This window comes from Phasianus colchicus, chromosome 6, assembly GCF_987193195.1.
Source record: "Phasianus colchicus chromosome 6, bPhaCol1.hap1.1, whole genome shotgun sequence".
In the NCBI taxonomy this organism is placed as follows: Eukaryota; Metazoa; Chordata; class Aves; order Galliformes; family Phasianidae; genus Phasianus; species Phasianus colchicus.
The window spans coordinates 53225514-53252220 of NC_143441.1; the positions used below are offsets into that span (position 1 = coordinate 53225514).

The 26707-nt window shown below is 62.8% G+C and overlaps 4 protein-coding genes and 1 long non-coding RNA gene across 13 annotated transcripts; 3 read left to right on the forward strand and 2 right to left on the reverse strand.

The window, feature by feature from the left end:
• The first annotated feature begins 207 nt into the window (after positions 1-207).
• On the forward strand, positions 208-25890 carry ZNF467 (zinc finger protein 467). Its single transcript, XM_090142170.1, has 10 exons — positions 208-307; positions 524-589; positions 729-827; positions 925-1023; positions 1152-2515; positions 12073-12182; positions 12259-12423; positions 22517-22601; positions 22723-22987; positions 23652-25890. Exons 2-10 carry the CDS (start codon positions 556-558, stop codon positions 24395-24397), a joined length of 2967 nt encoding a protein of 988 aa, XP_089998296.1. The 5' UTR covers positions 208-307; positions 524-555; the 3' UTR covers positions 24398-25890.
• On the forward strand, positions 2524-6185 carry LRRC61 (leucine rich repeat containing 61). Of its 3 annotated transcripts, none has more exons than XM_031608256.2 (2): positions 2524-4023; positions 5085-6185. In XM_031608256.2, exon 2 carries the CDS (start codon positions 5128-5130, stop codon positions 5902-5904), a length of 777 nt encoding a protein of 258 aa, XP_031464116.1. In that variant the 5' UTR covers positions 2524-4023; positions 5085-5127; the 3' UTR covers positions 5905-6185. The 3 variants fall into 3 exon arrangements, with proteins under 3 accessions (XP_031464116.1, XP_089999452.1, XP_031464115.1); XM_090143326.1 differs by lacking the exon at positions 2524-4023 and adding an exon at positions 4448-5013; XM_031608255.2 differs by lacking the exon at positions 2524-4023 and adding an exon at positions 4448-4943.
• On the reverse strand, positions 6341-8102 carry RARRES2 (retinoic acid receptor responder 2). Its single transcript, XM_031608259.2, has 5 exons — positions 7869-8102; positions 7178-7282; positions 6833-6937; positions 6612-6738; positions 6341-6509 (listed from the first exon to the last, which is right to left on the reverse strand). Exons 1-4 carry the CDS (start codon positions 8031-8033, stop codon positions 6625-6627), a joined length of 489 nt encoding a protein of 162 aa, XP_031464119.1. The 5' UTR covers positions 8034-8102; the 3' UTR covers positions 6341-6509; positions 6612-6624.
• LOC116238524 (uncharacterized) lies at positions 9311-12020 on the reverse strand. Its single transcript, XR_004168964.2, has 3 exons — positions 11743-12020; positions 11491-11617; positions 9311-10450 (listed from the first exon to the last, which is right to left on the reverse strand). It is a non-coding gene; the product is annotated as an uncharacterized LOC116238524 (long non-coding RNA).
• Positions 12267-21132, forward strand: LOC116238510 (uncharacterized). 7 transcript variants are annotated; one of them, XM_090143296.1, is made up of 6 exons: positions 12267-12340; positions 12764-13013; positions 14471-14630; positions 15307-15583; positions 16214-16327; positions 16591-21132. In XM_090143296.1, exons 2-6 carry the CDS (start codon positions 13000-13002, stop codon positions 19338-19340), a joined length of 3315 nt encoding a protein of 1104 aa, XP_089999422.1. In that variant the 5' UTR covers positions 12267-12340; positions 12764-12999; the 3' UTR covers positions 19341-21132. The 7 variants fall into 7 exon arrangements, with proteins under 7 accessions (XP_089999422.1, XP_031464096.2, XP_031464097.2 ...); XM_031608236.2 differs by lacking the exon at positions 12267-12340 and having other exon boundaries at positions 12472-13013; XM_031608237.2 differs by lacking the exon at positions 12267-12340 and having other exon boundaries at positions 12474-13013; positions 15475-15583.
• Positions 25891-26707: the final 817 nt, after the last annotated feature.

The following is a 26707-nucleotide window of genomic DNA, read 5'->3' on the forward strand; positions in this document are numbered from 1 at the left end:
CAGCCCGTCCCACCCGCCCCGCACGGCGCAGCGCGGCGGCCGCCGGGAGCTGTAGTTGCCGCTGCCGCTTCCTGCTGCCAGGGCCGGGCCCGGGCCGTGCGGCGGCGGCGGCGGAGCCCCGTGGGCGCTGCGCGGGGTCCGGCGCGGTCCCGGCGGCGGCGTTCGGTCCCGGCGGGGCGGGAGGGGGGGCGGCAGGCGGCGGAGCGCCGCGGGCGGCGGGGAGCGGGGCCGGGCCCCACGGCGGCGGCGGCGGCGGCGGCGGCGGTGGTAGGAGCGGCGGAGGGACGAGATCCGCCCCGAGACGGCGGTGAGAGACGGATGGGAGGTGGCGGCGGGGCTTGGGGACAATGGGGAGAGCCGGGAGGGTGGGGAGGGGGAGGCTGGGGGCTACGGGGGGGGGGACGGGGGGTGACGGGAGGCGGCGGGGGGCGGGGGGCGGTGGGTGGGGTCCGAGATCCAGGCTGGGGGGTTCCGAGCTGTGCGTTTCCCGTTGTCCCCCCCCGACACCCTGCCGCCCTTGCAGCCCCCCCCCACTGCGAGGCCGGCAGCAGCACCATGAGGGAGAACTTCGACGCCCTGCTGGCCCTGGGTAAGGCTCTGCTGCCCGCTGCGGGCTGTGCTCCTGTGCCCCGCACCCAGCGACTCAGCAGGGTGGCGGCACGGCCCTGGTACCTCACGGCGCGGGTCCCGTGGTTTCCCGTGGCTCAGCTCAGCCCCGTCCTGTGCAGGCGTTCCCATCGCCAAAACGGAGCCGGTGCCGCAGGCGGAGGAGCCGTGTGCCGGGGCGCAGCTGGAGGACGGCGAGGCACCGGGCTGTGCCGGCTCAGGTGGGTGCCGGGGCTGTGGGCGAGCGCCCGTCCCTCAGCGGGGTCTGCGTGGGGCCGGGGCAGCGCACAGCACTCAGCTTTACCGTGTATCCCCCAGCGAGGCTGCTGGTGCCCAAGGAGGAGGTGCTGCCGGAGGGTGAAGCCGATGGCGGTGGTGCCGCAGGTGCCACGCAGGGGCCGGAGCTCGGCTGCTCAGGTGAGGGGCTGTGTCAGCACGCGGCACGCCGTGGCTGATGAGCTGGTCGCGGTGGCGGCCGCTTGGCACCTGAGGCGGCGCCGCCTTTCCTTGGCGTGGGACACACTGGCAGCGCTCTGTGCCCACAGAGGACTGGCTGGTACGGAAGGTGAAGGTGGAGGAAGAGGATGAGGAGTGGGCGGCCGGGCTGGGCGCTGAGGCCCTGTTGACAGGGCAGCCCCTGGGCAGCGCCTGCAAGCCGGAGCCGATGGAGGAGCCGGAGGAGCCGGGGGAGCTGGGCTACGGCACGCTGCCCGCCTTCACGTGGCCGCTGCTGGGCGAGGGTCCGGCCGGCGCCTGCCAACACTGCTGCTGCGCGGCGCAGTGCAGGCAGTGCGTGCCCCCGGAGCCCGCCCCGCCGCGGCCCTTCGCCTGCGCGCAGTGCGGGAAGGGCTTCGGCAAGAAGGCGCACCTGACGCGGCACCTGCGGGTGCACACGGGCGAGCGGCCCTATCCCTGCGCGCAGTGCGGCCGCCGCTTCCGCCAGAAGATCCACCTGCGCTCGCACCAGAAGACGCACACGGGCGAGCGGCCGTTCCCCTGCTCCGAGTGCGGGCGGCGCTTCCGCAAGAAGACGCACCTGGTGCGGCACCTGCGCACCCACACGGGCGAGCGGCCCTTCGCCTGCGCGCTCTGCGGCCGTGGCTTCGCCCACAAGCAGCACCTGCTGCGGCACCAACGCCTGCACGCCGAACCGCCCGCCGATGCCGAGCCGCCTGCCGACGAGAAGCCCTTCCCCTGCCCTGAGTGCGGGAAGAGCTTCAGCTGGAAGAAGAACCTGACGTCGCACCGCCGGCTGCACCTGGAGGGGCGGCCCTTCGCCTGCGCCGAGTGCGGCCGCGGCTTCAGCGACAAGCGGCACCTGACGGCGCACCTGCGCGGGCACATGGGGCTGAAGCCGTACGCCTGCCCGCACTGCGACAAGACCTTCAGCCACAAGCCCAACCTGGCCACGCACCAGCGCACGCACACGGGCGAGCGGCCCTTCGCCTGCCCCGACTGCGGCCGCGGCTTCGCCCACAACCAGCACCTGCTGCGGCACCTGCGCGTGCACACGGGCGAGCGGCCCTTCGCCTGCCTGCAGTGCGGGCGCTGCTTCAGCTCCCGGCCCAACCTCATCGCCCACACCAAGGCGCACGCCGGCGCACGCCCCTTCACCTGCGAGCAGTGCGGCCGCGGCTTCAGCCGCAAGTCCCACCTGGCGCGGCACCAGGCGGTGCACACCGGCACGCGGCCCTACGGCTGCTCCCAGTGCGCCAAGCGCTTCAGCTCCAAGACCAACCTGGTGCGGCACCAGGCCGTGCACACCGGCCACCGGCCCTACATCTGCACCCAGTGCGGCAAGAGCTTCAGCCGCAAAACCCACCTGCTGCGCCACGAGCGCACCCACAGCACCGCGCCTGCGCCGCAGCAGGGCTGGGTGGCACCGGAGCCGGCCCCCGCCACGCTCTGCCCCTGAGCACCGTCCTGCATCGGCACCGCAGGTGGGCGAAGGATCTGGTGGCTCCGGTGTGGGATGGGCGCTGTTGGTGCTACTTGGGACCCCAGGAGCTGTGTTGCATTGTGGCACAGGTGGGGACAGAGCCGATGTGCTCCTGTGGCACAAGGTGGCAGCTCCCTCCGGGCACGGCGATGCTCTCAGCCGCCCTTTCCGTGCATGCTGGATGTGGGCTTGGTGTGGGCTCAGTGCCGGTGCAGCCCCTCTCCATGTGGGGTGCAGCTCAGTGGCTCCGGTGCCCTGACTGCAGCACCGCTGGTGACTCTTGTGGGCTCCCACCCTGCCTGGGCATGGCCGGCTCCACTGTGGCAGAAACCAGTCCTAAATGCCAATAAAATGCCCTTTGCCAAGTTTTCCTTGGGGACGTCGCGCCGGAGGGACAGCTGCACGGGTAGGGGGTGGCACAGGGGACAGGGGCTGATCAGCGTTGGTGCTGAGGGGCAACCAGCATGCAGCGTCCCCAGGGCAGATTCTGGGGGCTGTGTGGGGTCCCAAAGGCCCCCTGGCTGCTGGTGGTGCAGCAGCAGCTGTGTGCCCGAGGGCTGTTTTCCCCATGTTGTGCGGTGTGCCGAGCTGAATCCGCGCTTGTTTGCTTGTGGAACCGCGAGCGGGAGCTGTGCAGGAGCACACGTAGAATTGGGCTTTTATTGGCACGGGGCAGAGCAGGACGCAGCCCCCGGGTGCAGGATGAGGCCTCGCTGCGTGTCACTGCCAGCGGAGCCCATGGTGCGGCCGTGGCTGGGGGCCCAGCTCCGCAGCCCCTGTACTCCGGTTTATCTCCTCTGCAGGGCTGCGGGGCTCCCGGCTGCGTTTCCTGTTATTGCGGTGCGATGCCGGGTGCGATGCCGGGGGGCCGGTGGCCAAGGAAGGGAGGGGGCCGGGGCTGTGCTTGCTGCCGCCCTTCCCTTGGCAGCCGGGCACCTTCCGGCCCCAGGATGGGTGCAGCCCCGGGGGGAAGGGAGGTGCAGAGGCACCACAGTGTGGGGCTGCTGGTAATGGGGGACTGGAGTGGTCGCTTGGGGGCAGAGGGGACATGGGGGGCTGGCCCTGGAATCTGCACCGAGCTGGAGCCAGGGGATGTCCTGCATATACAGGCACTGCTCCTGGGGCTCTGCGACATGCCTGCTGAGCTTGGGAGCAGGGACATCACGCTGGATATGCCGGTTAGAGTGAGGTGTGAGCATGGCAACGTGACCAGGGACACTGGTGATGGCAAAGCTGTGGGCACAGCCGTGGCGTGGTGATGGGACCAGGGACACCGGTGGTGGGCACTGCTGTGGCATGGGGATGTGACCAAGGACACTGGTAACAATGAGACTGTGGGCACGGCTATGGGACAGGAGCATCTCCAGGGACACTCATCACAAGAAGGCTACATGCATGGCTGTGGCACAGGGACGTGATCAAGGACATCACCTCTGGTGAGCCTGGGGACTGGAGACACTGCTGTGACATCAGTCAAGGTGAGTCTGTGTGCACAGATGTGACATGGAGATGTGACCAGGGACTCTGATCGTGGTGAGGCCGTGGGCACAGTTGTAATGCAGGGACATCAGCTCCAACTGCTGCGGGGCTGTGGCCCCCCAGGTGCTCAGTGCCATGGGAGCAGCCTTGGTACCACCGCAGTGCTGCTGCACGCCCACAGCTGTGGGCCTGCGGCTGTTCCCTGGGAGCAGTGCCTGATTGCCCCACGTGCTGTGCCCAGCCTGCAAGAGCCATGGGAGCTGGAGGACACCAAACACCCTCTGTCCTACCCATCTGTCTGCCTGTCTGTCTGCTACTCCCTTCCTTCCTCTGTCCTGTCCATTCACACATCCCTTCATTCCTCTTCCATCCATGCATGCATGCATCCATCCATCCCTCCACCCATCTACCTGTCTCCCCCTCCTTCTATCTGTCCCATCCATCTGTCTATCCATCCCATCTATCCATCTATACCATCCATCCCCTCACCCATCTGTCCAACTGTCCGTCCGTCCAGGCACCCATTTTCCCTCCCTTCCACCCATCCATCCATCCATCCATCCATCCATCCATCCATCCATCCATCCATCCACCCATCCATCCATCCATCCATCCATCCATCCATCCAACTGCCCCCCCTCTGTCTGTCTGTCCCCCCGCCCCACCGCTCGCGCAATGCCGCTGTGTGCCGGTGCCGTTCGCTCCGCCCGCTGGTCGCCGTGACAACGGGAGGCGGAGCCGAGGGGCCGCTGGGAGCCGCCGTTCGTTGTGTGCGGGTGGAGGGGGGGGGGTGAGAAACGGGGGCACCCGAGAGGGATAGGAGCACAGGGGTGGGCAATCTGTGCGTGCACACGGGGGTCCCACCAGGCTGCGCAACCCGAGCACCTCTCCCGGGGCATCCATCCCTGAGCTTCCATCTGTGAGCATCCCTCCCCAAGCGTCCATCCCAGAGTGTCCATCTCTGAGCGTCCCTCCCCGAGCATCCTTCTGTGAGCATCCCTCCCCGAGCGTCCATCCCAGTGTGTCCATCTCTGAGCAGCCCTCCCTGGTGTCCCCACAGAGCTGTGCTGGTGCACTGCTGGTGCACAGCCCCACAACCTGACATGGAGACACGGGCGGAGAAGGGCGAGGAGGGCGACGGCGCGCGCATCACGGCTCAGCTGCTGAAGGCCAGCACCGGGGAGTTTGCTCTGGAGTCCATCCTGCTGCTGAAGCTGCGCAGCCGCGGCATCGCCGACCTGGGCTGCCTGGGCGACTGCACCAACCTGGAGTGGCTCGACCTCTCCGGCAACGCCATCTCGCAGCTGGGCCCGCTGGCCGGCCTCAAAGCCTTGGCCGTCCTCAACCTCTCGCGCAACCGCATCTCCAGCCTGGAGCCGCTGGGCTCCTGCGAGAGCCTGCAGAGCCTCAACCTGGCGGGCAACCAGGTGAGCAGCCTGCAGCAGCTGCGCTGCCTGGCCGGCCTGCGGCGCTTGGAGAGCCTTCGGCTGCGCGACGCGCTGGGCCAGCTCAGCAACCCCGTCTGCGCCACCGCCGCCTACCGCGCCGCGCTGCCCGAGCTGCTGCCCGGCCTGCGGGACATCGACGGCGAGCGCGTGTCGGGGCGAGGCAGCGAGCTCTTCCAGCTGTGCCGCGACCTCGACAGCTCGCTGGGACGCGGCCCCGGCCCCGCGCCGCCGCGCGCCGCTCAGCCCTGGGTGCAGGCGGGCTTCTGGGAGCCGCCGCCGCCGCGCCGCAGCTCCATCGTGGAGGAGGCGTACCGGCAGTTCGGCGAGGCGCTGCGGGAGTGCCGCGAGTTGGGCCGGCGCGCCGATGACACCATTGCGCAGGCTGAGCGGGCGCTGAGCGGGCGCGCCGACCCTGGATCCTACGTCTTCTGAGCGGCCCGAAGCCGACGAGGCGGCCGTCCCGCTCCGTTCCACGCCGTTCCCGCGTGTGCGGGACGGACCTGCGTGGGCTCCCAGCTCGGGGGCTCCATGGGGACCTGGGATGCGGGGAACGGACTCCCGCCTTCGCACCGACGCTGGCAGGTTTTGGAACTGACCCCAAGCAACCATCCTGCAAAGAGGAGCGCGGACCTGGGGGCTGCATGCGGGGACGGAGGGGATCGTGGGGTCCTGCTGCCGGGGAGCAGCCATGCAGTAAATGTGCTGTCCCTGAGGTCTCTGCTGCTTTGCGCCGAGCCCCTGAGCATCCCTGTCCCTCCTCCATCCCACCAGTGTGCCCACAGAGCGGAGTGTGGCTCAGGCTGGTGGTGGCACAGCCCACCCCATTGCCCCGCACACAGGGATCCTGGGTAGGAACGAAGCAGAGAAACAGAGGCAGAGCTGGGGTTTAATGGTGCATGCAGACACTGCCAGGAGCTGGGGGGGCATTGCGGGACGACCTTCCCTTCACTGCACAGCGCTGAGGGGCAGCAAGCTGGGGGCTGGGGGGCCCCGTGTCAGCATCCTCCTCTTGGGCTGGGGATGTGGTGGCTGCTGGACTGCAAAGAGGGGACAGGGGGTGCTGAGAGCTGTTTGCAGGAGGAGCCCGCTGCCTGCAGCTCCCCATGCTCACCCCAGAGGAACATTCCAGGGGAACTTACCGTGCGTGGGCACCTAGGCTGGCAGCCCCTTGGAGAAAGCAAACATGCCAGGCAGATAGAGGGCATCACTCGCCTTGCCAGCCTCCTCCACAGCCCTGCACTCAGCCTCATCACGGTGTTTGATCTCCTGCAGGGCAGAGCACAGGCGCTGGCATCCCTGTCGGATGTGCCGGCTCACAGAGCACCTCTTAGAGCTGAGCCCCCCCCTGGGGAGAGCTCACCTTCACAGCCAAGTGGTGGCTGGGGCCACAGTTGTAGTACTTATCCAGCACCTTGGGGACATCGCTGTTGTCAAACTTGTAGCAGGCCAAGCAGGCTGGCTTTCTCTGTGGAGACAATATGGCCATCACCACCGGTGCCAGCACCCAGACCCCACCACCAGCCCTGGGGACATCCCCCGCACCCCTGGAGCATGGCCGTGTTCATCACCCCCAGCACCAGCAGCCCTGCTGGAGAGGACGGGCACATGGCAACCAGGGCAGGAGGGAGGGAGAAGGGCTGAGACCACCCTTTCCCCATGTCTGGAGATGGGGGTGCTGGCTTGGGGGGTGCAGCCCCCACCTCACCCTGTTCTCCATGATCCTGCAGTTCTGTCTCCTCTGTGTCTGCTTCCTGCATGCTGTCTGTGCAAGGTTAAGGCGCAGCTGGACGAACGTCCCTGATGAGTCCACCTGGTGCAGGAGAATTGTCCCATGAGAGGTGTGGGGGGATGGGCTGAGGGCTGTGCCTGGCTCACCAGAGCTCATCACAGGATTATTGGGGTGCCCATGGAGTGAGGAGCTGCTGCAGTGCCTTGGGATGGGCAAGGATGAGATGGCACCAAACCCGGCCCCAGCGTGCCAGCAGGACCAGGAGTAGGGATAGAGGGACCCCAGCCCCCAAAAGTGACCCCAGTCCCAAAAAGTAACCCCAGGCTCTGCAGCAAGGCTCCCAATCCTCAGTATAAACGCACCCTACAGCCCTCAGCTGCCTGCTGGGGAGAGGACAGGAACGGGACGCCGTGTCCTGCCAGGGGACAGCGGGGCACCAGGCGCTGTTCAGTCCTATCCACAGTGTGGTTAATGAGTAGCTGAGCCCCATGCCGTGCCAGCAGGCACCACCGTGCCAGCCCACCGGGGACCCGTGGTGCTCTGCATCCCCAGCAGTCACGCCATGCCACCCCCATCCCCCATTTGGTGACAGCTCGCCCCTGACCCCACACAATTCCACAGCCGCCCTGGCGCAGGATGAGGGCCCCCGTGCCTCCCCAGCACTCACTCTCTCGATGGCCCCTTCCACCGACTGCTCCCTAAAGAGGTACTGGACGTTGCTGCGGCTGTGGAAGTAGTCCAGCACATCCTTCACCACGCGCCGCTGCAGCGGGCTCTGCCCAGCAGCTGCCAACGCCAGCACAGCCACGGCGATGCCCAGCAGCCACTTCATCCCCGCCGCACAGCCTGGCCAGCCTGCTGCCCACCACCGCTTGTTGATTTTGGTCTCTCATTAACCAATTTCCTGGGAACTGCCCCTTTCCGCCCATCGGACGGCCCTGCACAGCCCCCGCAGAGGAGGGGCCGCAGCGGTGGCCAGAGGCGCGCGGGGACGGATGGCGGCAGCCTTGACCCCATCGGCAGCTCTGTCCCCAGCACAGCAAAGCCCAGTGGGGAGAGGGGAAGGGGAGCAGAGATAGAGCAGAGGGCTGTCCTCGAGCAGCACAGCAGCGATCGCTTTGGGGCTGCTGGGGGCCCCCAGACTGGGCCCCACGGTGAGGACGGAATGGCAAACAACAGCCCAAAGCCCCCCACTCTCAGGAGCTCTGCAAGCAGCAGTGCACAGAGTTGGCACTTTTGGGGCACTTTCTGGGTTCTGCCATTCTGAGCACACCCATGGTTTACAGTTTTTCTCCACTTTTGGCTGCTTTCCGTAGAGTTTTTCTGGACTGAAAGAGCCAGGTTTGTCTCCGAGCCAGCAGCGCTTTCTTCCAGCACTGTGTGCAGGTTGGGCATCACAGCAGAATCACAGAATGGCCTGGGTTGCAAAGGAGCACAGTGCTCATCCAGCTCCAACCCCTGCTATGTGCAGGGTCACCAACCAGCAGACCAGGCTGCCCAGAGCCACATCCAGCCCGGTCTTAAAAGCCTCCAGGGATGGGGCATCACAATACAAGGCCTTAAACCCATCAGAGAGCACCCATGGGGGGCTGTGAGGATGGGGTAGGGTTGCAGGGCAAGGTGGGGACCCAGCAGCCTCACTGGGCCCAGCATCGAGTCCAACCTGGCTCCAGACAGGGCAACACAGGAGTTACACCTTGCACAGACAAGCAGTGTCCAAATACAGCAGCTCAGTGCCAACCCCTGATGGACCCCTCCTCTGCTCTCTGAGAAGGACAAGAGGCAAGCAGGGAAATCCAGGAACAGCACAGGGCCTCATTCCTTCTGCTGGGGAAATGCTTGCATCCTTCACCCCAGAGCAGTGTGTCACTGTGCAGGCAGCTGGATTGTAGGGAAATTAATTGGCTGACTTGTTTTAACCACTGCTGTGGTAGAAACAAGACAAGAAAGCCTTTTTTTAATAAAGTTAAGACCAAGAGGAGGCTGAGGGGGGGAACCTATGGCATTGTCAGCCAAGAACTCTTCATAGGTGTACCCTCACACACAGCAATTTGTGCTTCTATGCAGGTCAGGACAACCACCCTCAAAACTGCCAACGTGATTAAGTAGAGGAAGTCTTAATCACAACACGACTAAAGTTGTCCTTGAAGGTGGGTGCTATTGTCTGCAGTGCTGGGCAGTGGATGAAGTGGGTGACGGGGACTGAAATGGGAACTTGGAATTATAATGCAATTCTGTAATTCATGTCACACTGTTGTTGTGTAGCTGAGTGGGATGAAATTTAGCATGTTGATTTCTTTGTGTTACAAAAGGGTGACGATATCAAATGGAAAGGTAAGTTGGTGGAAAGGAGCTTGGGGGCTAATGATGAAACAGCATCAATACTTAATAATATAAGGGGTACAACAAGGGGGACCCGAATTGCTCCAAATCACAGCAGGTGACACAGGGCCCAGCCAAGGAGCTGATCACGTTATGGGCTGAGCTCCACCTGGAAGGGGAAGGGAATAAAACTGTGTTGTTGGATGCATTGTTCATTGGGCAGTCAGCCCCGAAATCTGGGAGACACTGCAGAAAGATGATGGGATTTTGGGGATGTCTGCTTCACGATTGAGTGAAATGATCTATGGGATAAATAACAATGGGGAAGTAGGAAAGGAACGAAAAGAGAAACCCAGCAGCAGCAGAATGCAGCCAGGCTGCTATAATGCAAGCCACAAGCTGAGGAACAAGAGGAACATTTAGAGGTCTCAGGGAATTCAGTTATTGTCTTCTTAGCAGATACCAGAGCTACTTCTCCTGTTGTAAAGTGTTGAAGGAAGTGCTGAAGTATTCTGCGCTGGTAGCTGGGGCCACGGGAAAGCAAGAGGTTAAACCTTTTTGCAACCAAATAGATGTGAAAGTGGAAGTTAGATTTTAACTGGTGAGTTTTTGCATATGCCAGAATGCCCTTCACCTCTCATGGGATGGGATTTGTTGAACAAATTAGAGCTCAAACAACTTATGATAAGGACAAAATGTGGCTACTTTAATGGTGTGACGTTACAGATGCTGGCACTGTTGTGTGTGTGAAGCTATATGGGAAGAAAGTAGGTTACTATCATCTCAAGGCAATCCTACACAGGACAGTGCAGAAATTATGGGATTACTTGATGCAATTATCAAACCAAGAGTTTGGTGGTTATTCACTGCAAGGTCCACCAGTCCAACACGCCAAAGTCATCAGCGGGAAGAGAGGAGCAGATGAAGCTGCCAAGAAAACGTCACTGTCAGTAATGGGGAGCCCCACTTCCTGAGACATTCCAAAGTATTAAGACTCCTGTTTGTATGAAAACACAGGGTGAGTTATCAGGGCTGTTATCAGAGCTGTTAAGGTGTGCTACAGCAGCTGAAGGATGGTGGGCAACACCTCATGGACAGTGAGTAGTGACCCCTCCAAGAGTGAGAGAGTAAATGGAAAGGACACACAAGAGTACTCAGATGGGGACAGAAGCTCGTGCTGAAGCAGTAGGAAGACATGCTGCAGGAATCAATATGTTATTAACTGCTAAAAGTATTGTCCAGAGGCACAGGATTTGTCTTATAACCCTAAAATTAAGACTAGCTCTTCCCCAGTTGAGTTAAAAAGAGGTTCTGTATGCAGGGAATATCGGCAAATGGATTTGTTTTCTGAATTACTGAAGTGTAATGAGAGTAAATATCAGTACTGGCTGACACCTTTCTGGGTGCTCTGAGGCACTCTTGTGCTGAACCAGCAAAGCATGAGAAATGCTCAGAGTTTTACTGGAAGAAATAATTATGGCAGGATTTGGCATTCCAGGAGGACTCTCATCAGATAGAGGACCTCATTTCATAGCAGAAATCACCCACGGAATATCTGGGCTCCTGCAAACAGAGTGGGACTCACATAACTCATGGAGACAGCAGTTGAGAGGTCAGCTAGAAAGAAGGAACCAAACATTAAAAAGGCAGACTGGAAAATTATGTCAAGAAAAACATTTGAAGCAGGTGGAAATTCTCTTTCTGGCATTGCTGAGAACTCAGGCAACCCCCAGAGTGAGGGAATGAGTTGGTCCTTCTGAAGTCTTGTATGGGAAACCGTATCCTACAAATTTGACTGGAAAAGGCGATCAGATGCACGTGGCTGGTGAGCAAATACTGAGTATCTCTTGTCTTTGGCAAGACTTCTTCCTTCCCTCCACAGATACGTGCAATTAAGTGCTCTAGGAGCTCTGGACGTTCCTTTAAGCATAGGGACCGAGGGCATCTCTGACCTTGGAACAACAAACCTTGGGCCCAGAGAGGGACAGGATCCGGTACTCCTAGCAACAGACACGGCAGCAAAAGGGATTGACTCGCAGGTTCACTGCAGCAGGACAAAGGCAGAGCCACGGGAGAGCGGGAGAGATGGCTTTCCTGAGGATAAAAATCAAAAGAAACACAGCAAGTGCACTTGGAGCAGCTTCAACGCTTGCGCAGGGCCGGGCTGCGCGCCGCGGCTGTGCTCCTTGACTTTGCGACCCCAGCTTTACCCCTCCTACCCTTCGTTTGTGTGTGTGAGCGCACAGAGCTCCCTACAGAAGTAAATGAAGAGCAGCGAGGGCTGATCCTGCGCTGCCTTGGGGCGAGGCGGACAGCTGGGGGTGGCGCGGGAGCTATGGGACCGGTGGGCCCAAAAGGGCTCATAGAACCACCCAGCAGACGCTGGGGTTGATAAGGGGTCCCCGAATTAAAGCTCATCCGAACCCGGGACACATCTGTGCGGATCCCCTGAAAGCAAACTGAAACTCCCGTTAGTGGTGGGCAATGGGGGGGGGGTGGGGGGTGGTGAGAGTGGGACGCTCTGACCCACTTCCGGTATTCTATGGTAGCACTTCCGGGTGCTCTGGCAGTGCTCTGATGTCTATAGTGCCGCGCGCTACTTCCGCCCCAGCCCCGGGGCCTACGAGTGCTGCCGCGGGACACGCCCGCTGAGCCGGAAGTGCGGGGCGAAGAGTTCTCGCGAGACTGCAGGAGAGCAGCGTCCGCCTTTTCCTTCCCATTCCCCCCCCCCGCAGTCGCGCGCGCGCCTCCCGGCGTCGCCGCCGCGCTGACGTCACCGCCGCGTCTACGTCAGCGCGTCGCGGGACGCCGGCGGCCGTGAGTTCCCCCGGGGAGGCGGCCCGGGGCCGGGGGGGAGGGGGGCGTCGCCATGGCAACGCGAGGGCCCGGCCGGGCCCAGGGTGAGGGGGGCGGGCCGGGGGGCGGCGAGGCCCCGCTGAGGAGAGCGGGAGGGGGCCGGGGCGGTGGCCGGGCTCTGGGAGGGGTGGGGGGCAGCGACTGTGCCCGGTGCGGGCCGCCCCGGGGCCCTCCGCAGGCCGCCCGTAGGATGAGGCCCGGCCTCGCCCGCTTTGCCCCGGGGGAGCAGCTGAAGGCCGCGCCGCGAGGATGGGCGCGCTGAGGAGATGTCGTGTGGGTGCCCCCACCCCGCGGCACCGAGGCCGAAACGCGGGCATCGGCCTCGGGGCCGTCGTGAACGAACTTCTGCTACGCTTCAGAACTCTCTTCTCCATCTGTCCCAAGGCCGAGACGTCTACAAGCAACGTGGAGAGCAGGCCTTGAGGCCTGGAGGCTTGAAGAGCAAGGGGGAAGGCAGGAAGGCAGACAAAAGGCCTCAAAGCCTTCAGACCGAAGAGAGATCTCAAGGCCAAACAGGGCTGGTAGCACGCAGGGAGGCCAGGGGGTGCAGGTGTGTAAAACCAAGAGGATGGCCTGGAGGCCTGGAGAAAGGCCACAGTCCAGCCAAGAGACCTAGAGGCATGCAATCCCAGAGGTAGGTCTTGTACAAGGCATAGAGACTTATAGAGATCAATAGACCTCGAGTTTAAGAAGCTATCCAGTCTAATTTTGAGAGGCAGACACATCTGCCTGGATACTTAGAGGCTTGCCAAGAGGCCTCAAAGCCCCACAAAGCAGTCCTGAACAAAGGGATCCCAGCCCCTACCCTCATTGCACTCACCTCTGCTGGGCTGGTCCCCTTGTGATGGTTGATACCTGATGGACGTGGCTAAGAGTATCGCGGTGTCACAATGTCTGACTGGCAGTGCCCACAGCATACAGAATTTCTGTGCTCTTAGCTGAGTGGCACAGTCAGGTGCACTCAAGGACCCAGAGTCATTAGTTACAGCAAACTGCATAAAGCAGCCCAACCTTCTTTCACACTGAACCACTAGTACTCTCAGCAGCAGATCTCCCCAAATAGCTCTCCTAATTAGGGATAGTGCTTATCAAGACATCCCCAACACAGCTGGGGCTCAAGAGAATGTATTTCCTTGTAGTAATTGTGGCCCTGCAGAGCTGGGGTAACCAATGGGGTAACCGTTGAGCAGGAACAGAGTCACACACCCACCTTGCACTATTTCCAGTCATGCTCTTGTTTGCTCATAACGTGGTGTTTTCATGGATGCTCACGTGGTGTTTTCACACAAAGCCTCACAAGGACTCGGGTTTCTCACCACAGGCAGCACAGATGTGGGGTCCAGGAAGTACTGAACGTGAGACGTTGTTGTTCTGCTGCAGCCCTGGGCACTGCTTGGGGACACTGCGGTGTTGCCTTGGATGCTGGGCAGCTGGCTGGAAACGTGAAGTTTCCCAGGCTGTGAGATTGCAGTGGGTTCTTGATGCTATCGTGTTCCATATTTATCAGCATTGCTTTTGAATTAAGTGTCCTGTGCTAGCCGAGCCAGGGCTTGGACATGTGTAAACCCTGGAGTCTTTGTAAAGTGATGTGGGACTCATGTGGGAGCACTGTGGTTGTCACCATGTCCTCAGGGACTGTGTCGTGTTGGGTTGCCACTGGAGGAAGCAGTGAGCCCTGTGGCCCTTCAGCAAAAGCAGATGTATTTTTTCTGTCTGAGGCTTTCCTAAAATCAGCATCAGCCCGTGAGATGGAGTGAAGGCTGCTCAGCTTGCAGCTGGGCATGCCTTGCAGCTGGGGCACGCAGCATTGGTGCCAGGCTCTGGGCAGAGCGAGTCTGGCCAGGCATGGCCGCATTCCGCGGGGCCGTTCAGCTGCGGCCTCCCCCTCCCTGCGCCTACAAATCCCAGCAGCACCACGGGCTGCGGGAGGCTGCACTGTAAACAGAGGCTCTGAACTCAGGCCAGACCCCGCCGCTGGCTCCTTCCTTTCCCCTCGGAGAGCTCGGAGGAGGAGGAGGGTCCGGGCGCCCGCCCAGCCGCTCCCTGCTGCGCGCCGCTCCGTGCCGCGCTCACACTGCTCTGCTCTCGCAGGGACCCGCAGCCATTTGGAGGAAGTTGGGGAAGCTCCAAACCGGCACTGGAAGGTGGAAGGAGAGGACAGCCGCCACCCCGCATCACCCCGAGAGCCTGCGTCCCCCCCGTGTGCCATCTGGGCCCTGGGGGAACCATGTCTGCGGGGGGGGCTCCTCAGGTACGGTGGGGCGGTGACGGGGCGTGCTCCATCCCTGAGGGCCGCTTGCAGCACGCTGCGGGGGGGAGCTGAGCTGCTGATCCTCTTTTGTGCTGCAGCGCTTCCATGGTGGTGGCTTTTTGGTGGTTTCCCGGGGGCTGGAAACCCCCCTGGTGGTTTCTTGCTTTTCTTGTCGTTTAGAAAGGCTGTAACCCAAGGAAGCACCGCTAGTCCTGTGCAAGACTTTTCCTTTTAAATTGTCACTTCTTGAAGTTGTGACAGTCATCGGAGCGCTGGCTGGTCTCAGTGCCTCGTGCCATCTGTTCTCCTTGTGTTCCTGCCAAACTGCAGCAGAGCTCTGAGGGAGGAAGAGAGGAGTCCTGGGGAGGGAAGGTGGGTGGGATGGGTGCTGAGCTCTGCAGGAGAGATGCTTTGGGCTCCTACAGAGGTCTCCTCCTCTGGTCCTGACCCTGGGTTGGTTGGGAAGTGAGGCTCAGCGGTCACAGCTGCAGGTAGCCTGGGTGGATCACCCCAGGTCAGGAGGGTGGCGGGCACGGGGCATTGGCCCAGAGCAAGCTCCTCTTGAGGATCTGTGCTAGGCAATGTTCTGCTGTTAGGGAAGCTGAGGCAGCTGTGTTGTACTGAAACAAGTCAGGCACAGTGGGAAATATCACAGGGTCCCTGTGACACCTCCTAGCACCCGGCTCCTGCACGAGAGAAAGGCCAAAGAAGCACTCAGGGTGCCAGGATGCTGCCAAGCACTTCTGTGCGTGGTGAAAACCCAGAGAACAGAGAAAACCAAACCGAGCCAAACCAGAAAAGCGATGGCCAGCTGCTGAAACACCTCTCCTCTCTCCTGGAGCAGCCTGCCCACATCCTGAACCTGCTGCCTTACCCCAGGCTGAACGAGGTGCCCAGGGCTGGACATGAACTGGGTTCTGCGGGTGCAGAGATCCCCTCTGACCCCTGCACAGGTGAGGGCTCAGGGCTGGTGGGGGCTCACCCACAAGGGAGTGGGTCTGGTGCTGTGTTTCTGCATTTTCTGGAGTGCAGTCGGTGGAGGGGCTGCAGCAGGGCTGGAAGGAGCAGAGGGGGGAGTAGAAACCATACATAAATGTGTGCAAGTGTGGCACCCAGGGAGGAAACCCCCCACCTGCGCTGCAGCCGCTCTGGCAGCGGGGCTCCTCTTATACAGATGTAGCCTTTTCTTCTGTTTGGGAGGTTCTTGTTGTAATTAATTGCATTTTTGTGGTAGCCTTTGAAATCCTGTCATAAAAGCATCAGGTAAGATCTGAGGATACTTGGGCGAGTTTGTGAAAGACTTTGGAAAGAACATTGTTTTCCGAGGAACAGTGTTCTCTCTCACCTTTCACTGGAGCACACGTTGCCAGGAGGAGGGAGCGTGGAGCTTGTATTTCTTTTTATCTTTAATTATGCTTCAGGCAGCAGAAGCTTAAAATAGATGAAAGCGATGCCCTGAGGCTTAGTTAATTTTAGCTTATTTGTGAATTAACGCAGGCATCTCCAGCATAATGATGCGTATGCCAAATGCGTGTTTTGCAGTGTGACAGTTCATGGTGACCAGCTCTTATCCCTTCAACCAGGCTACAGATTTTTCAAGCCCGGTGGCTTGTTCGGTATTAAACAGTCGGAGGAGCCGTTCCCTGAAGGCCAGCAGATGCAGGAGGACAGCAAGATCCTCGTGAGCCCCTGTGCAGGTAGGTGTTGCATGTGTCCTCAGTGCGGCTGCTGGAAATTGGCCTTGGCGAGGGATGATGGTCTTGTTGGAGAGCTGCTTGCAGCCATTTGAGGCCAGCTAATGGGATTTTTTTTGCCATTACTGCTGTCTGCCAGCACTGCACTCACCAAACCATGGGGGAATAGGGCTCTGGAAAGGGTCCTAAACCCCCTGGTTAATTAGGGTGCTTTAAGCCAAGCGAAAGACACTGACGGTAATGCCCTGAATCTTTTTGACATCTAGTTGAGCCTGTCCGAACGAACAAGGTGGAGCAGCCTGATGAGAAGCCCGGGGTTGCTACAGGCTCTCTGGAGCTGTACCCCACTGGTGCCAGCAGCTCCAGCCGCTGGTTCCATGGCGGGCAGCGCGCACCCGAGCGGGCAGGCACAGAGCGGGATGGCGCGGCCGGCCTCAGCCCGTTGCCTTCCAGGGTGGGCTGCTGGGTGCCCCAGCTTGGCAATGGCCCCTTCCGCTGTGCCCAGTGCGGGAAGGGCTTCCGCCAGAAGCAGAGCCTCATCACTCACGAGAGGATCCACACCGGGGAGAAACCCTACAGGTGTGGGGATTGTGGGAAGAGCTTCAGCCAGCGCCCCAACTTGCTGACCCACCGCCGTGTGCATACTGGGGAGCGCCCCTTCCCCTGCACGCAGTGCGGCAAGAGCTTCAGCCAGAAGGCCAACCTCCTGGCCCACCAGCGCATCCACGCAGCCAACGAGAAGGCACTGGCGGGGGGTGAGCAGGAGGACGGTGGCTCCGGCAAACCAAAGCTGCGGGCTACACAGCGCAGCTACCAGGACGACACCCCTTTTGTGTGTCCTGAGTGTGGGAAGAGCTTCCGGCAGAAGCCCAACCTCATCACGCACCGGCGCATCCACACGGGTGAGCGGCCCTTCACCTGTTTCCTGTGTGGCAGGAGCTTCAACCAGAAGACCAACCTGGTGACGCACTACCGCGTGCACACCGGGGAGCGCCCCTTCGCCTGCACCCAGTGCGGCAAGCGCTTCACACAGAAAACCAACCTCGTGACACACCAGAGCACCCACACTGATGTCCGCCCCTACCCCTGCGGGCAGTGCCAGAAGTGCTTCAAGGACAAGGTGTCCCTCAAAGCCCACCAGAAGACACATGCTCCACGCCAGCGGAGGTGCCCAGGCCGTGGTCCAGCTCCCACCCTACCCTTCGGGGCTGCACCCACACTGCTGCAGCCAGGCAGCCTGGAGCAGGAGGCTCCTTTCAGCTCCATGCCACCGCTGCCTGTTCAGAAGATCCCTGAAGGCCAGGAACTATACTCGTGCACGGAAAAGGGCTTCCCCTCAAAGGAGCAGCTACTGCCCACACAGCAGGCCCATCTAGGGGAGCAGGCCTTCCCCTGTGTGCAGTGTGGGGAGGGGTTTTGCCCCAAGGTTACTCTGCTCCGGCCGCAGCATGGCCCCACTGCCGAGGCTCCTGCTGGCTGCACTGCAGGCTTCAGCCCCGGCCCGCACCTCCTGGGGCACCTGGGGGTGCAGCCCGTCCTCGGGGACGGCACGACCCCCACACCGCCCACCCCCGGAGCAGAGAAGCCCTTCATCTGCAATCAGTGTGGCAACAGCTTTGGCCTGTGGATCTCCCTAGTTGCTCACCAGAAGACTCACGTGGGGCAGAAGTCCTACCAGTGCCCTGAGCATGACAAGAGCTCTGGAGATGAGCTGTCCACCAAATCTCCCCATGAGAAAGACATGGAGGGGAGAGCCTGGCTGTGCCCTGAGTGCGGAAGAAGTTTTGTGCAGTATGAGCGTTTGGTAAAGCACCGCCAGAACCACCGAGGCCGGGGTCCTTATCGTTGTGACGTCTGCGGGAAGAGATTCAGCTTGAAGACCAACCTGGTGACTCACCAGCGCATCCACACCGGTGAGCGGCCCTTCACCTGCGGCGTCTGCGGCCGCCGCTTCAACCAGAAGGGCAACCTGGTGACGCATTACCGCACGCACACCGGGGAGCGCCCCTTCGCCTGCACCCAGTGCGGCAAGCGCTTCGCCCAGAAGCCCAACCTCATAGCCCACCAGAAGACCCACTCGGGCAGGCAGCCCTTCACTTGCCTGGAGTGCCCCAAGCGCTTCAAGAGCAAGCTTTCCCTCCGAGTCCACCAGCGTGTGCACGTGGTGGAGCGGCCCCAAAGCGAGCCGGGCCCCGGCCAGACACCGCCCAGCCTGCAGAGCCACCCTGGCAGCCCATACCCCTGCTCGCTCTGCGGGGAGTCCTTTGAGGAGCACGGCGAGCTGCAGCTGCACCGGCAGGGCCACGCTGGCGAGCGGCCACACGCCTGTGCCGAGTGTGGCAAGCGCTTCCGGCAGAAGGTGAACCTGGCGGTGCACCAGAGGACCCACACCGGGGAGCGGCCCTTCCACTGTGCTGAGTGCGGGAAGGGCTTCAGCCAGAAGGCTCACCTCCTCCGGCACCGCCGGACGCACACCGGTGGTGTGCCACCCTCCTGCTGCGAGGGGACCTGTCCAGCACACCGCGATGAGCCGGACGCCAGCGCTGCCCTGGGGAAGGGCCCCGCACCGCCTGGCACGCTGCTGCCGCCCTGCTCCCGTGGAGCCGTGCAGGGATCGCTGCCACGGGAAGAGCTCCGGCCAGGAGCACAGCCCGGCCCAAACAGAGCAGAGAGCCCATCCGGGGCCGCAGACATCCTTCTGCAGCTGATGCAGGAAGAGCAGCACCTGGTGTCTGGCTCACAGCACCCACAGGAGGCACCCGCTGGGCAGTGCCCCTGCAAGTGCTCCGAGGGAGGGGAAGGGTTGGGTGGGAAGCCCAGCCTGCAGCCACAGTGCTGCTGCGCCGACTGCGTGACCCAGAGGCAGCTGCTGCTGAAGCCCCAGCATGACTGCCGTGCTGAGATCTGGTGCAAGTACGGTGGCTGTGGAAGAAGCTTTGAGGACAAGAGAGTCCTGAGAGTGCCTGAGAGAGCGCACAGCGAAGAGAAAACCTCGCCGTGCCCGAGCTGCTTGTAACACACCAGCTGCCACGAGCCCACCCAAGCGAGGGACTGTACCTTGTTGCTCTTGCAGTAGGGACACCAAGCCTGGCTAGGTGGGAGCTCATGCCAAGAGCCAACTGCTGACCAACTGCGGACCTGTAAGAGTCTGAGGCAGGGCAGGCTGCAAGTCCAAGCCTGGGGGACTCAGGAGGACTGTGGTGGTTCTTGTGAACAGGACACTTGGCGAGTGAAGCACCCTGGAGGTGGGGTGTGAGATGCAGCAGGTTGGTCATGAGGCAGTGGATGGACTTGGACACAATGCGTGAGCTTTCTGTGTTTTGAACATGCCAAATTTGTAAGGCAGGTGGAGCTGAGGAGCAGCAGGTGCTGGATCGTGGGTCTGCAGCACTTCTGCCAGCACCTGCCTATGAAGAGTTAGATTGTGAGGGGTGGGGAGGAGCTCGGGATCCTGCATGCTGACTTAAGGATCGCTTCTGCCGTGCAGGAGGCTGGGCAGAGGCATGTCTGCTGGGGCCTGGCTCCAGGCTGAGCGTTGCAGTCCTGCAACATGCAGACCTGGAGTGGGGCGGAGAGGGGCCTTGGTGGGCTGGGAGCTTCTGCCAGAGCCCTCTGTCCTCATCATCCAGACTGATGTCCCTCCACAAAATGTCTGAGGGCTGGAGAGCTATGCCCTGCTACTGGCTGCCCACCAGTGTGGGCAGAGGAGAAGTAGCTTCGCTGGGGGATGAGTGAGCTGCAGAGGGCGGCGATGGGTCCCTTCCTGCCTCGAGGACCTTTGAGGATCACAGCTAAGTATCTCCTCTGAGCCGGGAGGGGTAATACAGGGTGAATATGGGGGGTGGGGATGGGGAATGTAGCTTCTGCTTCTATACTTGCTCTATGGATAACCTTTCTGATAGCACCTCTTTCTGGTACTCACCTAACTTCTGCATAGATAACCAGGAGTGCCGGGCAGTGGTGTCTGCACTGCCCACTGCTGCGCTCATGCTCGTGGGCGAGCAGTGTGGAGCTGTCTGGCTGGGGCAGGGCTGTGGGGCAGAGCTTTAGGGATGGGAACTGCTGGCCTGGAAGCTGTTCCCACTTGGAAACGCGCTTTGCATAAAAGGGGAAACAAATCTTGCCTGCTGTGCCCAGAGGGGCCAGCTTGCCATTGCTCCCCTCATGCTGTGAGCTGTGCAGCCAGCCCCAGCCCTAGCAGCACACCCCTATCTTGCTTCGCTCAGCTGCAGAGCCTCCTTGCTACCATGGTTTGGCAAAGACCTTCGCTGAGGACATGCGGGATGCTGTTAGTGGTACCTGGTGCGGTGCAGCAATCCTGAGTGCGCTCTGCCTGCCACCACCTCCTCCCCTGTGTTCTGGGGCGTACCTCGGGGCACACCATAAGGGAACACTGCTTGCTGTGCTGTGAGCAAGCACCGCACCGACTGCCCAGCACAGAGGTGGGGTCTCCATTCCTGGAGACGTCCGACACCTAAAGGGACACAGCCTGGGGCAGTGGGCATGGTGGCCCCAATGGGCAGGGATGGAGTGGGTGACAACCAGAAGGGCACACCAGGATGGTCGCACTGGACCTGCATGCTGGATAAGGATGTTTTCTGTTAGCAAAGTGCCCAGCTGGTGGCACGACCATGCGAGGGATGGTGGCATCCTGGCTTGGGGTCCCTGGCTCCATCCCCAGGCAGGGAGTGGGCATTGCTCCCTCCAGCACTCAGCCCCGCTCACCCAGCATCACGCTCCAGCGACATTTCAGGTCCTTGCAACTCTATTTTTTTGAGGTTATTTAAAATAAAAGCTTACTCACAGCAGGTTCCTGCCTCCTCCTTTGTGGGACAGCACTCTGCCCCAGGCCTCGGGGTGGGAGCCACTCGTCCATCCCTGTTGGTGCAGATTATAACCACGTTGCTGACAGAGCTGCCTGCAGAGGCCTTCTTGGCTTTTGCATCTCTTAGCAGAAGTCTCACATAGCGAAGGGGTGAAGGTAGCAGATTGTCAGTAAAGCTGCATTGGATGTGTGGTGCTTTTTAAAGCCGGGACTCTTCCCAGCAGCTGAGCTGGGGCTGCCCCTCATGGGGCTGTGCTTTGTTCTCCCCATCATTTCCCACCAAGAGTCGGCAACCCTCCCAGAGCCGTAATTGCTGTGAGTTGTACATCGAGGCAGGCCCTGGTCCCCCACACACCTAACCCATGAGCAGCTCCTTCACTTCCCTGCCACTGCAGCCCTGTGAGCCCCGTGGGCCTTTGCTGCCCTTCCCATTCTGTTGGCTGCAGTCCTGCTGGGTGGCTGGGATGGGATCCTGGGGTGCGGTGCTGCAGGAATGCTGCTCGTTGGGTGCGTGGAGACGTGCAGGCCCTGTCCCATCCCACACTGCTCCTTCCCCATCCCATCCTGCTGCTCCACCTCCCACCAAAAGGCAGAAGACACCTGGGCTGTGCTCCGTGTCCCCACTATCCTCACCCTTCCCTGAGATGCCACCCCTGTCTGGCTGTGGTCACAATCCCATTGGGAAGGGGAGTCATAGAAATAGGGGGGTTGGAAAAGACTTATGAGAGTCTAACCCCCCCACCCCCACCATGCCTACCGACCACATTCCCCATGCCACATCCCCACAGTCCTTGAACACCCCCAGGGACAGTGACCTCCCCCCCCCCCGGGCAGCTCTGCCAGTGTCCAACTGCTCTTTGGAGAAGAAATCCTTCTCAATATCCAACCTGAACCTTTCCTAATATCCAACCCGACATGTTCCTCATTGTGCCCCAGCTCCCAGGCTCCTGCTGCCAGCCTGAGATCCTTGGAGCTGAGTTCCTGTTTCCATCCCTACGGCAGCAAAGCAGCCAGCTCAGCACACTGGTGGCACAAAGACTCGTCCTGCCGCTGTGCTGGGGAAGCGTCAGCAGCTGCTCCAGGAACGCAGGCATGCACAGCCAGGCAGGTCTGGGCAACAGCACAACAGGAAGCTGTGCAGGGTGCAGCAGCGCTGGCAAGCCACAGCCTGCATGCACCGGGCGCCTGCGGCCTGATCCCAGCAGTGCCCATCCTACGTGGGACCCCGAGTGCTGCGCTTTGCTCGTGGCCTTGGCTGCTCTGGCGAGCCCTGCTGCAGCCCCGTGCCGGTCCCACCGAATTAGGGCCCTTCCCACTGACGCGTGGGATCTCCATTTTGCTCCCCCCGTGCACCCAACGCTCTGCAGCACCTCTGCCATGTGCCACCGTCCTCCGGTGCCAACCAGCGCCGCCAAACAGCGCCTGGAGCTGCGGGGGGGCTGCGCCCTCGGGGTGAGCGGGGATGGGGGGGGGTTAGGGAGCTCCGTGCATCGCAGGGCACCGACAGAGCCACGGACTGCAGCTCCCGGCAGAACCCGCAGAACCTCCCCAGAACCCTTTGTTCCCGGCCCAGCAGCGCGGGCTGCAGCGTGGAAACCCCTTTGTTTTCCACCCGCTCGGGGTTTTCCTTTGCAAAAGAGCAGAAATTCCACTCGTGGGTGGCTCGGTTCGGCCCGACCCGATCCCGCCGGGGGGGGGGGTGGTCCCTCCCTCCGCTGGGGCCGAGGCTGCGGGGCGGGCGCTGAGCCCACGCGTGACCGCGGCCGCGGGGCGATGCCGGGAGCGCGGGCGGAGGAACGAGCCGGGGCCGGAGCGGGCGGCACCAAGCGCGGAGCGGGGCAGGTCCGCACCGGGGGGCACGGCAGCGCGGGGCGGAGGGAAGGAGGGGGGGGGGGATCGCGGATTGGAGGCGGCACCGCGCAGGGCCCGGCCCGGCCCCGAGCGTAGGGAGCGCCGCGGTCACGCGCGGGGCGGGGGATGCGCAGCGAGCACACGGAGCGCACGGAGAGAGCCGGGCCCGGAGCGCAGCGTTGGGGGCAGGTAGGGGCGGCCCGGGGGGGCGGTGTGGGGAACGGCTCGGTTCGACCCGGCCCGGGGGGGCGGTGCGGCAGCGCGGAGCCGAAGCGCAATGCGGCGCGGCCCGGCCCCATCCCGGCTCTGTCGCAGCCCCATCCGGACCATCTCGACCTCATCCGGACCCCATCCCGTGTCCATCCGCCGAAATCGCGTCGCGTCCCCCCCTCCCCCTCCCGAGCCTGCAGCCCCAGCGCTGCTCCCCGGTGGGACGATGCCGTAGAACGGCCCCAGCCCTGGGCCCCCCTCTAGCCCCCCACGGTCAGGTGTGGTCGTAGAGCTTCGCAGGGGGGAACCCACCCACCATGAGGGCATCCGGCCCCGAAGGGGCGCCGCGGGGAGTGCTGGGTGTCGTTGGACCCGCCCGGGTTATGGCTGGGAGCTGCAGCCGCCCCTCTCTGTGCCCCCCAGGGATGCGGGTGCCGTGAGCCGGGCATTGTGCGCCCATGACGGACCTGGCATCGCCCGCGGGCGAGAACAGCTTCGCCTTTCCCGGCGGTGGTGAGGAGGGCTTTGGGGATGAGAAGGCGTTGGTGATCCACAGCCAGGCGGAGGAGGAGGCGGCGGGGAAGGAGTTCAAGTGCATCCTGTGCGGGGAGTGCTTCGGCCAGCAGCCCAGCCTCGCCCGGCACCAGAAGCACCACGCCGGGGAGCGCGCCTTCATCTGCGCCGAGTGCGGCAAGGCCTTCAGCCTCAAGCACAACCTCATCATCCACCAGCGCATCCACACCGGGGAGCGGCCCTACCAGTGCGACGTCTGCCAGAAGAGCTTCAGCCTGAAGCAGAACCTGCTCACCCACCAGCGCATCCACAGCGGCGAGAAGCCCTTCTCCTGCGGGAGCTGCGGGAAGCGCTTCCGCGAGCAGCGCTTCCTCCTCAACCACCAACGCACCCACGCCGAGGACCAACCCGGGGCCACCAGCGCCGCCGCCTGCAGCCGCTCGCCGGGCTCGGAGCCGCATGAGGAAGCCGGTGGTCCCACGGCAGCAGGTGGTCCCTTTTCCTGCACCCGCTGTGGGAAGGGCTTCAGCTGCCGGAGCAGCCTGGCCGCACACCAGCGCACCCACAGCGGCGAGCGGCCCTTCGCCTGCTCCGAGTGCGGGAAGAGCTTCAGCCAGAAGGGCTCCCTGAAGCTCCACCAGCGCACCCACAGGGCCGAGAACGCCCTCACGTGAGCCCCCGCGCCCCGGGCCCCCCGCCCACGGCTGCCCGCAGAGCTCTCCGTGCCCTGAGCCCCCCCAGCATTGCTCTGTGGCTCCAAGCGCTGCATGGGGGCTCGGGGCCGCTGGGCATCTCAGTGGGTGCCGTCCCCTCGGTGCTGTTGTGACGGCGTGGTCAGTGCCAGCTCAGCCTGAGCACCCCCAGGCACCCACGGTGCTTCCTCCATGGAGCTTCTCTCCTGATCACCACGAGGTCTCTCCCATCAGCTGTCCCTGCTCCTCACCTCAGGTGCTCCCGGGCTGCTGGGCGTCTGTTGGGTTTCTGCCACCCCCCAGGGCACTGGGAGGAGCTGAGCGAGGCGGCCGCCTCTGGAAATGACAGAGTTCCCCGGGGGGTTTCCTCCCCTCCACTCCCAGCACCTCAGCACTGCAGCTGGGTGCACACCGGGGCCACAGGTGGAACCCCTGAGTGAGGAGCAGCGGGGGGATTTCCCCACAGCACTGCTGTGTGCACCCCATGCCTCCCGTGCCCCCCGTGTTCCCCATTCCCCCTGTACACCCCATCCCCCATCCAGGCTGGTGCTGCTGCAGCGTTGCAGAGAGCCCTGAAACAGAGAAATCATGCAAAATTAAAACTGCAAAGCCCACAGGTGCAGACTGCTTCCCAGGGGCAGCGGCAGCTCCAGGCTGGAGGAGGGACTGCGGCGAGGCGGGGGCTGCGGCCGGAGCAGCAGAGAGCCCGACCTGGGCGGTGCAGCCAGGGATGGATGCGTGGTGATGGGAGCACTGTGGTGCTCAGCCATGGCCGGGAGAAGCGAGGGTTGGAGTGGGACTTCTCTGCCCCTTGTCCCACTCTGCGGTCCCCAAGCACCGTGGAAGGGGAAGAGGTGGCACCGCAGCCCCGCGGCACGTGGGATGGTGCAAATCCCGCATCACCTCTGTGCCCGCCGCTCCGCGTGAGCCGCAGCGTTCTGGGATCGCTCCTGGGTGCCACTGCGGGACAGAGGCCGGCATCCGCGGGGCTTCCATCCGTGCGCGCCGTCCTGCACTCTGAACCGGGACGGCGCTCGGTGAGCCGCGATGAGGCGAACTCACGGCTGCAACCAGGCTGCGCTCCCCTCGCCCGCACCGCTCCTGCCCCGCCGCTTGCAGGGGAAAATCAGCTTTCCCTGCCGACGCTTCCCGCTGCCGACGCTGCTCACACCGCACCGCGCTCCCCGCGGGGTGATGCGGTGCGTCGGGACGCGGCTGCGGGGGGAGCTGACACCCGGCCCGGCCGCAGCTCCCGGTGACGGCTCCTCCCGACCCCCGAGGGAGCTGCTCCTCCTCCCCCCGTCCCGCCGCTCCCCACCTCGTGCCCGCGGCCCCGCGCACGGCGAAGCCCCTCGCAGACACCCGCGCCGAGCAATCCCCGCCCCGCGTCCGCCCGCGTGTCCCCCTGCCGCTGTCTGTGTGGAAATGCAGGCACTGCCGATGTGTATTAATTAAATTAATGAACGCCTGGAAAACGCCGCGTCTCCGTCTTGCTAAGATCTCGGGGAGGGTCGCGCGACTCGGCCGGCTCCGACACCGGGGTGAGCGACACACGCCACGGAGCCCCCCGCCGTCTCCAGAGCCGGGCCGGTGCCCAGGAGCTGCCGTCCCCCCTCGGTCTGCGCCCGTCCCGGACGAGGAGAGCCGGGGCCGCTTCCGCCTCCGTCGGGTTCCGTCGGCTTCGGCTCGTCGCCAGGAAGGGTGGCAGAAGGAACGCGCTCGGTGCTCCAGAGGGCGTTCGCGACCCGCGCGCTGTGCGGAGCTCCGCAGGCAGCGCTGAGCACGGGGGGGACGCGCAGCCCCGTCGGGTGGAGCCGCTGCTCTGCGCCCGCCCGGCCCGGACACGCGCGGGCTCTGCGGTGCCGCTGCGACCTCCGAGCTCCCGAAGGGGCGACGGGCAGCGCCGGGCTCAGCCGGAGCCGGAGCGCAGCAGCCGGAGATCGCGGTTTGCTCCGGAGCGTCTCGTTTGCAGCCCGCAGCTCGCACGCCGGTTTCTTTCAGCCCTCTGCAGTGTCAGCAGCCCCCGATCTCTGAGGTTCCGGCATCGTCGTCGCTCGGTGGCCTGAGCTGCCCGTGCCACTGTGTCCTGATAGTCCGACTATTCACATTACCGATGTCCCTCTGTCAGCAGCCTATGTGATCTGAAGTCCCAATGTCCCAAAATCCCTGTGTCCCCATGTCCCTGACACCCACTGTCCCTCTGTCCCAATGTCCACATGTCCACACTTCTGACTTTTTGAAATCGGGACCAGTGAATGTTTAAATGGAATTTTAGAACTCCCAGGAAAGCCA

Bases quoted from the DNA above. Each gene is read 5' to 3' on its own strand.
- LRRC61 (XM_031608256.2), top strand. From the start codon at position 5,128: ATGGAGACACGGGCGGAGAAGGGCGAGGAGGGCGACGGCGCGCGCATC.
- ZNF467 (XM_090142170.1), top strand. From the start codon at position 556: ATGAGGGAGAACTTCGACGCCCTGCTGGCCCTGG. The intron at 1,024-1,151 runs GTGAGGGGCTGT...CTGTGCCCACAG, and splicing joins GCCGGAGCTCGGCTGCTCAG to AGGACTGGCTGGTACGGAAG. The intron at 22,988-23,651 runs GCAGGTCCGCAC...GGGTGCCGTGAG, and splicing joins GGCACCAAGCGCGGAGCGGG to CCGGGCATTGTGCGCCCATG.
- LOC116238510 (XM_031608236.2), top strand. From the start codon at position 12,646: ATGTCGTGTGGGTGCCCCCACCCCGCGGCACCGAGGCCGAAACGCGGG. The intron at 13,014-14,470 runs GTAGGTCTTGTA...CTGCTCTCGCAG, and splicing joins AGAGGCATGCAATCCCAGAG to GGACCCGCAGCCATTTGGAG. The intron at 15,584-16,213 runs GTGAGGGCTCAG...CCCTTCAACCAG, and splicing joins CCCCTCTGACCCCTGCACAG to GCTACAGATTTTTCAAGCCC.
- RARRES2 (XM_031608259.2), bottom strand. From the start codon at position 8,033: ATGAAGTGGCTGCTGGGCATCGCCGTGGCTGTGCTGGCGTTGGCAGCT. The intron at 7,283-7,868 runs GTGAGTGCTGGG...CTCCTGCACCAG, and splicing joins TGGAAGGGGCCATCGAGAGA to GTGGACTCATCAGGGACGTT. The intron at 6,938-7,177 runs GTGAGGTGGGGG...TTGTCTCCACAG, and splicing joins GCAGGATCATGGAGAACAGG to AGAAAGCCAGCCTGCTTGGC.